At 36.2% G+C, this 11,203-nt stretch overlaps 1 protein-coding gene across 1 annotated transcript; it reads left to right on the top strand.

Moving 5' to 3' along the window:
• Window positions 1–292: 292 nt before the first annotated feature.
• Window positions 293–866, top strand: LOC118833410 (40S ribosomal protein S10-like). The gene has a single exon (XM_036740765.1). The coding sequence runs from the start codon at window positions 324–326 to the stop codon at window positions 819–821; it is 498 nt and encodes a 165-aa protein (XP_036596660.1). The 5' UTR covers window positions 293–323; the 3' UTR covers window positions 822–866.
• The last annotated feature ends 10,337 nt before the right edge of the window (window positions 867–11,203 follow it).

The raw sequence follows: 11,203 nt of genomic DNA, 5'->3' as shown, positions 1-11,203 counted from the left end.
TCATTGTGAGAGGCATGGCTTCAAGGAATAAGGAGGTGATATTCCCCTCAGAACTTCCAGGGACAAAAAGATGATGTTCTCTTTGACCTTCCTGGAATACAGAGGCAATGTTCCTCTCTTTACTCTGACCTGGGAAGAACACATCTGGAAGTATGCTGTTCTCAGTATCACAGTATAAGCAGAACACTGATAAGTTGGAAGATTGTATATTAGATGACACCTTAAGCCAAGGTACAAGGGGAAACGAAGCATTGACTAAAATATCATCATGAAGCCTTTCTAGCCTGGGCTCCGTCTAGAGCAGCACCCGCCGCACCGCCGAGATGTTGATGCCCAAGAAGAACCGAATTGCCATCTATGAACTCCTTTTTAAGGAGGGAGTGATGGTAGCCAAGAAGGATGTCCACATGCCAAAGCACCCCGAGCGGGCTGACAAGAATGTGCCCAATCTCCATGTCATGAAGGCCATGCAGTCTCTAAAGTCGCGTGGCTATGTTAAGGAGCAGTTTGCATGGAGGCATTTCTACTGGTACCTCACCAATGAGGGCATTCAGTACCACCGAGATTACCTTCACCTGCCCCCTGAGATTGTGCCTGCCACACTCCGAAGAAGTCGTCCTGAGACAGGAAGGCCAAGGCCCAAAGGTCTGGAGGGCGAGCGACCTGCCCGGCTTACTCGGGGTGAAGCTGACAGAGACACATACAGACGAAGTGCTGCTCCTCCTGGTGCTGACAAGAAGGCTGAGGCCGGGGCTGGGTCAGCAACAGAATTCCAATTTAGAGGTGGATTTGGTCGTGGACGTGGTCAACCTCCTCAATAGAAACTGTAGAGATATGTTTCATATTCAATAAAATTTGGGAAAAAAAAATATCATCATGAAAAGCTGTACCTAGTCATCAGTGAACATACATGGAGCTTCAGGAAGAGAAAAGTATTGAGCAGAAAAGCAAAAATATCAGAATTAAATGAGCTGCTTAACAATTCTTATTAGAGGAGTAGAAAATTTAACTAGCAAAGATGATATGCAAAAGAAACAATTATGAAGAAAACATTAAGCAAATAAAATTGTCAGACTGTTTTTCAAGTAAAAAAGAAAATCAGAAGAGCTAAGAGAAATAAAAAAATAAGAATAATCATTAAGTTACAAAAGGGATTTAGGGAGATAAATATATGAGGGTAACAGTCTTAGAAGAGAAAAAAAAGACAAACTGGATTAAAGGGACTAAATCCACACATCCTTATAAGTAAATCAATATTTACTTTGATAGGCTGGTGAGGGAAGTCATTAAACTGAGAAAAAAGGCAAGAGCCCTCAGAGCAAAGGGCATAACCAGCCTGGATGTGAACAGAACAGGGATAATAATTTTGTTAGTCTCTCAACAATCATTAAGAATTGCAGAAGGGTGAGGGTAGGATGAGAAATCTGGAAGTGATAGGATTATATAGCATAGCACCTTTTTAAGGAAAGTGAAAATATTACTTTATTAATACAAAATCCCACAATTTAAATAGGAAAGGGACAGTAAGAAACCTTCATAGTGAATTTTCTATGGAGTGAATGGGCATTATAAGCAACTCTTTCTCTGGTGAAGGGTTGTTTCCTAGGACAACATTTTACCACATGATTTTATTTGGGTCCCAGGGACAAACAATACCCAGTGCAGAAGGGTAAATGTAAATTCCAGGTTATGATATACTTGACTTAGGAAGTCAATGATGTGATGTCATTACAGTATTGCATAGGACTTAGTTTCTTGACTTGTGTTAAAGTAAAAATATCTGATAAAAAGAAACTGAGACACAAAGTTCTGTGCATGATCAATTTACTAGCAAGGCTAGCAATTTCCAATAAAATGAAATCCAAGGCCCCTCAATAGTCAAGGATGCTTCTGGCAGCAAAAGCAATCTTTTTTTAATACAGTGAAAAGATAACAGTGCATACGAGATGCCAAATAATAGTTCTGTGATGAATATTAAACTGACTGCATTTGGTCTACATCAGAAGTGTGGGTGGAGTTACAGAGGTAAGGAGCAGGCTTACATTTGTCCTGACTAACATGAGGGGATTTCTTGGATCCATGACAGTGGAGAAAACAGAGCTGTGCACTATCCTCTGGAAAGTCCCATGTCAGTCAACCCCCTATACCAGAGTGGTCTACTGCTAGGCTTATAACCAGGTTGATTAAACCTTGGTTTCTATCCTCCTCCTTTCCAGGGTGAGACATGAGAAAGTAAACAGTAATGCTGTACTAGTGGGGGACCTCAACTTTCCCCTCTCAAAGCTAGAAAATCTAACCATAAAATAAATAAGAAAGAAGTGAAGGAGATTAAAAGAATCTTAGAAAAGTTAGAAACAGCAGACATTTAGATAAAATGAATGGAAATAGAAAGAAGTACATCTTTTTCTCAGCTATATGTAGTACTATCACAAAAACTGACCATGTATTATGGCATGAAAATCTCACAACCAAATGCAGAAATGCAAAAGTATTAAATGCACCTTTGTCAGACCATAATGCAATATCCAATAAAGGCTTTGGAAATGTAGATTAAAAATTCATTGGAAATTAAAAATTGATCCTAATTAATGAGTGGTTTACAGAACAAAGCATAGAAACAATCAATTATTCATTAAATAATGTGACAACAGTAAGGCAACAATCCTAAATTTGTGAGATGCAACCAAAGTAGTAGTTAGGGGAAAATTTATATCTCTAAATGCATACATAAGTAAAAGAGACTAAGAATCAATCAAGAAATTGGGCATGCAATTAAAAAAAACAGAAAAAAAATTAATCTCCCAATTAAACACCTAAATGGAAATCCTGAAAATCAAAGGAATGATCAATAAAATTGAAAATTAAAAAAAAAAACTGAAGTACTAAAACTGAGTTGTTTTTCAAGGATGATGAAACAGATTTCTGTTGTTTTATTAATTACTTGTGTCCAACTCTTTGTGACCTATTTGGGTTTTTCTTGGCAAAGATACTGGAATTATTTGTAATTTTGTTCTCTAGTTCATTTTACAGATGAGGAAACTGAGGCAAAAAGGATTCAGAGGCTTGCCTAGGGTCAGAGAAGTAGAAAGTGTCAGAGGACAAACTTGAACTCAAGTCCTCCTGACTCCAGGGCCATCACTCTATCTATGGTGACTCATAGTTGGTTCATAGAGAGTTGGTTATGGGAAATAAAATAAATAATTTTTATTCTATAATTTTTTAAAAGTTTCTACACAAACACAATTAATGAAGTTAAAATTAGTAGGAAAACAGGAAACTTGGGGTGTGAGAAATTACAAGTTTCTCTGATAAAGGCTCCCTTTCTCAAATATAGGGAACTGAACAAAATTTACAAAACTAAGTTCCATTCCTCTACTCATAGAGGCTCAAAGAATATGAACAGGGAGCTTTCAAAAGAAGAAATCAAAGCTATCTATAGTCACTTGAGAATTTGCTCTAAATCACTAGAGATTAGAGAAAAGAAAATTAAAACAACCCTAAAATACCACCTTTCATTTATCAGATTGGCTAAAATGACAGACATGGAAAATGACAAATGCTGGAGGGAATGGGGAACAAAGGGGGCACTAATGCACCATTTGTGTGGAATTGGGACCTGATCCAACTATTCTGGAAAAAAAAAATTGGAATTATGCCCTTAGGTCTATGAGACTGTGCACACCTTTTGATACTAATACCACTATTAGGTCTATATGTCAAAGAAATCAAAGAAAATGAAGGAGAAAGACTGATTTGCACTAAAATACTTAGAGCAGCACTTTTTGTGTGAATGTGGTGATAAAGAACTGGAAATCAAGGAGATGCCTGTCAGTTTGGGAACAAGTTTGATAAACAAGTGGTGGTATATGATTTTTGTGTTATACAAAATGTTGAACAGCATTGATAGGCCAAGGTAATATAATAAATATGTCAATTCTACCTAAATTAATTTACGTATCCAGTGTTACAACAAACTATCAAAATTCATCTGGAAGAACAAAAGGTCAAGAATATTAAGGAAATTAATGAAAAAAAAAATCAAAGGAAGGGGGCCTAACCCAGGGCTTCTTAAACTTTTTTCCATTTGTACCCCTTTTTCAGCCAAGAAATTATTATGAGACCATGGATATATAGGTTTATAAAATAGGTATGCGAATCAAATATTTTACTGATAATAAATCACAAAAAATATTTTAAGACAATTCATTGGTATACATATATATAAATTTACCATTTACTAAAGATGAAGGCAAATTTGCAAAGTAATGAGATTTAAGTGCTTATTTATTTTTACATAAAGAATCAAATTTTGGCACAATATTTACTACTGCAGGATGTAGAGCATCATTAATATTTTTCAGTTGATTGATATTTTAATTTCATAATCATCGATGCTGAGAATGCCTCTTCATGTAAATATGTAGTACAAAATGACAGAATATATTTAGCATCATTTCAAAAATTGTTGGAAATTCTTTCCTAACCCCAAGGTAAAATTAATTTAACACTTTTTTTTTAGGAAACTCAAATTTAAAACCTGTATCATTTGGTAAATCAGCAAATTCTTCTTGAACTTTTAGTGGCAGATGACAGATTTTTTTTCAATTGAGTATGATTTATGAATCCAACTTAGTTTTTTAGAATCCAAATTTGAAGGGAAGTATTTCAGAAAGTGTGTCTCTGGCATTTCAGATTATCAATTATAATTCTTACAATTAAATCTTTGGGAAGTTTATTTTCAATTATAAAATCATCTGTAACTGTAAACATTTCTAAAGAACTATTTTCCAACATATTATTCAATATGTTAACCTTTTAAACTTTTAATTTTATCTTTTAACATAAATTTGTGAATTTTTCTTTGTATACATAACATATTTAAATCAGCAAGTTTTCTCAAAAATATATGAGAAATAACAGTTTTGGAAGCCATAAGTCATTATGAAAAAAAAACAAAATCTGATTTTGCTCAGTCAAAAATATAACAACTTCATCTTCCAATTTCAATAATCTATTAAAACATCACCCTTTTTAGAGTCACCTTATCTCTGCACGTTGTAACAAGTTTTGATAATCAGAGTCCATGTCTTTGCAAAGGTTTGTTAACAAATGACTGTAAAGGCAGAGGCTTTTAATGGAGTTAATGATTTTAATAGAATAGCCAAGCACAATACCTAATTCGGGTGAATTTTTTTTTTTTACCATGAGGGACTCCTGATGGATCATGCAGTGTGTAAAAGTTATATGTTCATTGCCTCCAGCTTTAACTTTCCTACAAATCCAACATTTTTGCTCATTAATGCTTCAGCACTATCTGTACAGACTCCAATGCATTTTTTCCACTGTAAACATTCATTTGTCAAAAATTCATCAACTTAAAGAGATATATCTTCCTCTGTTCTGTGCCCTTTCACAGGGCAACAAAACAATAATTCCTCATATATGCTTCCTTCATAAACATAACATACATAATGTAACAGCTGCGACATGTTAGAGATGTCGGTTGTTTGATCAAAATGAATTACAAATTTGGGCTGCACTTAAGCCAGGTAATAAGCTGCTAGAATTGGTCATTGCTAATTTCAGAAATTCTTTTGGGAACAGTATCATTCTATAAAGGAATTTTAAGAATTTCATCCCCACACTTTTTCCCATGAAGTATTTTTGACATTTTAATAACATCAGGTAACGTGAATTTTTCTCCTATCATGTAGGGCTTGTTAGTTTTTGTAATTAAATAAAAATTTTGCTAAATGCAAATGAATACGTTTCATTGACAATAACAAATTTCTCAAAACATTATTTTATTTTTATCTGAAGATTTTACAAATTGTTCAATATATTCCTTTGGTTTATTGCAATATTCTCCTGCTTGGTATTGAGACATTATTTTAGTTTAGTTGGTTTCATGCTCTCTGCAGCCAAAACTTCATTACAAATTAAGCAAAGAGGTTTTTCCATATAATCATCACTATTAGAAGTAAATACATATTACAAAAATGTGTACTACAACCTGGTAGCAAAGATTGTGCCATATTGTCAACAATATTTTACCTCTCCTGTCTAAGTTAAGCCACTTTTCCATAAGTGAAAAAGTTGTTTTCCTAAAATATAAACATTGCAAATAATTTCTCAAATAAATGTTAGCTTTAGTGTGCGAAATTACATTTGTTTGTGCCTAATTAAAAAAAAAGTGATGTTCACACTTGAAGACACGTACAGTGGTGATCATGGTGAAATATTATTAAAGAGATTTTGTCTTTATTTGCTACAGTTAAACACATGTTTCTGTAAAAGAAGAAGATAACATCAATTTTTTTTTAATGCAATTTATTTATTTAACATATTTGGTTTTCAGCATTGATTTTCACAACAGTTTGAATTACAAATTTTCTCCCCATTTCTGCCCTCCCCCCCACTCCAAGATGGCTTATATTCTGGTTGCCCTGTTCCCCAGTCAGCCCTCCCCTCTATCACCCCCTTCCCCTCTCATCCCCTTTTCCCTTCCTTTCTTGTAGGGCAAGATAAATTTCTACGCCCCATTGCCTGTGTATCTTATTTTTTAGTTGCATACAAAAAGTTTTTTTGTTTTGAACATCTGATTTTAAAACTTTGAGTTCCAAATTCTCTTCCCTCTTCCCTTCCCACCCACCCTCCCTAAGAAGTTGAGCAATTCAACCTAGGCCACACATGTATTATTATGTATAACCCTTTCACAATATTCATGTTGTGAAAGGCTAACTACATTTTGCTCCTTCCCAACCCATCCCGCTTTATTGAATTTTCTTCCTTGACCCTGTCCCCTTTCCAAAGTGTTTGTTTTGATTACCTCCACCCCCATCTGCCCTCCACTCAATCATCCCCCTGCCTTTTATTTATTTTTTTTTATCTTCCTCCCTCTTCTTTCCTGTGGGGTAAGATACCCAACTGAGTATGTATGGTATTCCCCCTCAGGCCAAATCTGATGAGAGCAAGGTTCACTCATTCCCCCCTCACCTGCCCACTCCCCTCCTCTCCTAGAACTGCTTCCTCTTGCCACCTTTATGGGAGATAATCCACCCCATTCTATCTCTCCCTATCCCCCTCTCTCAGTAAGTTACTCTCTCATCCCTTAATTTCAATTTATTTCTTTTAGCTATCTTCCCTTCATCCTCAACTCACCCTGTGTCTGCTCTCTTTCTTTTACATATATATATATATATATATATATATATATATATATATATATATATATATATATATATACACATACATACACATACATACATATACACATAGATACATGCATACATACACATTCACTTATATATATACATAAACATATATATATGCATATATATATATATATGCATATTCCCTTCAACTACCCTAATACTGAGGTCTCATGAATCATACTCATCATCTTTCCATGTAGGAATGTAAACAAAACAGTTCAACTTTAGTAAGTCCCTTGCAATTTCCGTTTCTTGATTACCTTTTCATGCTTCTCTTGATTCTTGTGTTTGAAAGTCAAATTTTCTATTCAGTTCTGGTCTTTTCACTGAGAAAGCTTGAAAGTCCTCTATTTTATTGAAAATCCATATTTTGCCTTGGAACATGATACTCAGTTTTGCTGGGTAGGTGATTCTAGGTTTTAATCCTAGCTCCATTGAGCTCCGGAATATCGCATTCCAAGCCCTTCGATCTCTTAATGTAGAAGCTGCCAGATCTTGGGTTATTCTGATTAGGTTTCCACAATACTCAAATTGTTTCTTTCTGGCTGCTTGCAGTATTTTCTCCTTGATCTGGGAGCTCTGGAATTTGGCAACAATATTCCTAGGAGATTTCTTTTTGGGATCTATTTGCGGAGGCGATCGATGGATTCTTTCAATTTCTATTTTGCCCTGTGGCTCTAGAATATCAGGGCAGTTCTCCTTGATAATTTCCTGAAAGATGGTATCTAGGCTCTTTTTTTGATCATGGCTTTCAGGTAGTCCAATAATTTTTAAATTATCTCTCCTGGATCTATTTTCCAGGTCAGTGGTTTTTCCAAGGAGATATTTCACATTGTCTTCCATTTTTTCATTCCTCTGGTTCTGTTTTATAATATCCTGATTTCTCATAAAGTCACTAGCTTCCACTTGCTCCAATCTAATTTTTAAAGTGGTATTTTCTTCAGTGGTCTTTTGGACCTCCTTTTCCATTTGGCTAATTCTGCCTTTCAATGCATTCTTCTCCTCATTGGCTTTTTGGAGCTCTTTTGCCATTTGAGTTAGTCTATTTTTTAAGGTGTTGTTTTCTTCAGTGTATTTTTCAGTATTTTTTTGGGTCTCCTTTAGCAAGTCATTGACTTGTTTTTCATGGTTTTCTCCCATCCTTCTTATTTCTCTTCCCAATTTTTCCTCTACTTCTCTAACTTGCTTTTCCAAATCCTTTTTGAGTTCTTCTATGGTCTGGGGCCAGTTCATGTTTTTCTTGGAGGCTTTGGTTGTAGGCTCTATGACTTTGCTGTCTTCTTTAGGCTGTATGTTTTGGTCTTCTTTGTCACCAAAGAAAGAACCCAAAGTCTGAGACTGAATATGGGCGCATTTTCGCGTCCTGGCCATATTCCCAACCAACTAACTTGACCCTTGAGTTTTTCAGTGGGGTATGACTGCTTGTAGATTACAGAGTTCTATGTTCTACGTTTGGGGGGGAGGTGCCAGCTCTGTCAGAGCCGCACTCCTTCTTCCCCAAGGACCCCCAGTCCAGACTGGGCTCAGATCTTCGGCAGGCTGTGCACCCCTGCTGTGATCTGCCACTTAATTCCCCCCACCAGGTGGGCCTGGAGCCGGAAGTAACAACAGCTGTAGCTGCCCCACCTCCGCTGCCCCCGGGGCTGGAAGCCGAACCGCGAACTCCTTCCACTCCTGCAGCTTTTCCCACTAACCTTCTCCGCAGTCTTTGGTGTTTGTGGGTCGAGGGGTCTGGTAACTGCAGCAGCTCACATATTCAGGGCGCTAGGGCCCCCTCCGCCAGGCTTCTGGTCTGGATCGTCCACGCCGCTCAGGCTGGGCTCTGCTCCACTCCGTTCCCAGCTCCCAGCTCCCAGCTCCCAGCTCCGTGTGGAATAGAGCTCACCCAGAGACCATCTGGGCTGTCCTGGGCTTTAGCCCTGCTTCCCTCTGCTGTTCTGTGGGTTCTGCCGTTCTAGAATTGGGTCAGAGCCATTTTTATAGGTTTTTGGAGGGACTCGGGTACGGAGCTCACTCTAGTCCGTGCTTACCAGCCGCCATCTTGGCTCCGCCCCCAGATAACATCAATTTTTAAAATCAAACATTCCAACACAGTACAATCCAAAGATATACTAATTTGATACATACAAGCTGAGAAATGATGGTAAAAAATATTAAAACTTTATTTTCCATAATCAAACTATTATGTTTCTGTAAGAGCAGAAAACTTTGTATGTAGAGTAAAATTATTTCAGTTTATAATATACAATAGTCTTGAATCTGAGCCGAGGTATTTCTGGCAGTTTTCATTGGCATTGGGTGGCATGATATTATGTGCAGTGCAAAGCGCACATGTGTTTTAGAAACAAAGCTGCAGTGAAGTTGCATGATTGCAACATGGGCAACTACTGCCATAAACCCCTCAGTTCATTTTATGTTCGATTTTGAATTAATTTTTGGTCATTGAACATTCAGAAAATTTTTATTGTTGTCAATTTTTTCATGACCCCCACATTCACTTATGCAATCCTATATGGGGTCATGACCCACAGTTTAAGAAGGGCTGGCCTAGCCTTACCAGATTTAAAATCAGGTTATAAAAAATCAATCATCAAAATTATTTTCTACTGGCTTAACAATAGAGAGGTTGATCAGTGGAATAAATTAGGTAAACAAGACACAGTAGTAAATAATTATAGTAAATATACTGTTTGATAAAGCGAAAGATTCCAGCTCCTGGAATTAGAACTCAACTGCTTGAAAAAAAACTACTCGGAAAACTGAAAAATAGAATGGCACAAACTAGGTCTTGATAAAACCTCTCATACCATATCCCACAATAAGGTAATAATGGGTACATGATTTAGACATAAAGGGTGAGACCTGTAAGCAAATGAGGAGAGTAAGAAATAATTTACCCATAAGATCTCTGAAGAAGGGAAAAAAATTATGACTAAATGAAAGAGAACATTATAAAATGGAAAATGGTTAATTTTGATTATATTAAATTAAGAGGTTCTTGCATAACCAAAACAAATGCAACAAAGATTAGAAGGAAAGCAGAAAGCAAGGCCTCATTTTTTAAATATACAGAGAAGTGGGTCAAATTTATGAGAATACAAGTCATTCCCCAATTGATAAATGGTCTAAGGATCTGAACAGGCAGTTTTCAGATGAAGAAATCAAAGTTATCTATAGTCATGTGAAGAAATTCTCTTTTGATTAGAGAAATTCAAATTAAAACAACTCTGAGATACCACCTCACACCTAATATCACAGAAAAGGGAAATGATAAATGTTGGAGATATGGGAAAATTGGGACACTAACGCATTGTTGTTGGAGTTGTGAACTGATCCAACCGCCCTATAGAGTAATGTGAAACTATGCCCAAAGGACTATCAAACTGTATACTCTTTGATCTAGCAATACCACTACTAGGTCTGTATCCCAAATAGATCATAAAAAGGGAAAAGGATATACACATACAAAAGTGTTCATAGCAGCTCTTTTTAGGGTGGCAATGAATTAGAAACTGAGGTGACACTCATCACTTGGGAAATGTCTGAACAAGTTTTGGTATATTAATGTAATGGGCTACTATTTTGCTATAAGAAACAATGATCAGGTGGATTTAAAAAAAAAAAAAACAAACAAAAAACCTTCAAAGACTGTTGCTGAGTGAAGTTAGAAGAGCCAGGAGAACACTGTACACAGGAAGAACAAGACGGTGTGATGATCAGCTATGATTGACTTAGCTCTTCTCAGCAACACAATGACACAAGACAGTTCCAAAAGACTCATGACAAAAAATTCTATCCCTATCCAGTGAAAGAACTAATGGTATCTGAATGAAGATTGAAGCATATTATTTTTACTTTGTTTGTTTTTTGTTTTTTTTTTTTATTTTGCTCTGTTTCTTCTTTGCTAACATGATTAATGTGGAAATATTTTTACATGATTGAACATATATAACCTATATCAGATTACTTTCTATCTTGGGAAAGGGGCA

Source organism: Trichosurus vulpecula, chromosome 1 (assembly GCF_011100635.1).
Source record: "Trichosurus vulpecula isolate mTriVul1 chromosome 1, mTriVul1.pri, whole genome shotgun sequence".
Lineage (NCBI taxonomy): Eukaryota > Metazoa > Chordata > Mammalia > Diprotodontia > Phalangeridae > Trichosurus > Trichosurus vulpecula.
This window is presented reverse-complemented; position numbering and strand designations above follow the sequence as displayed.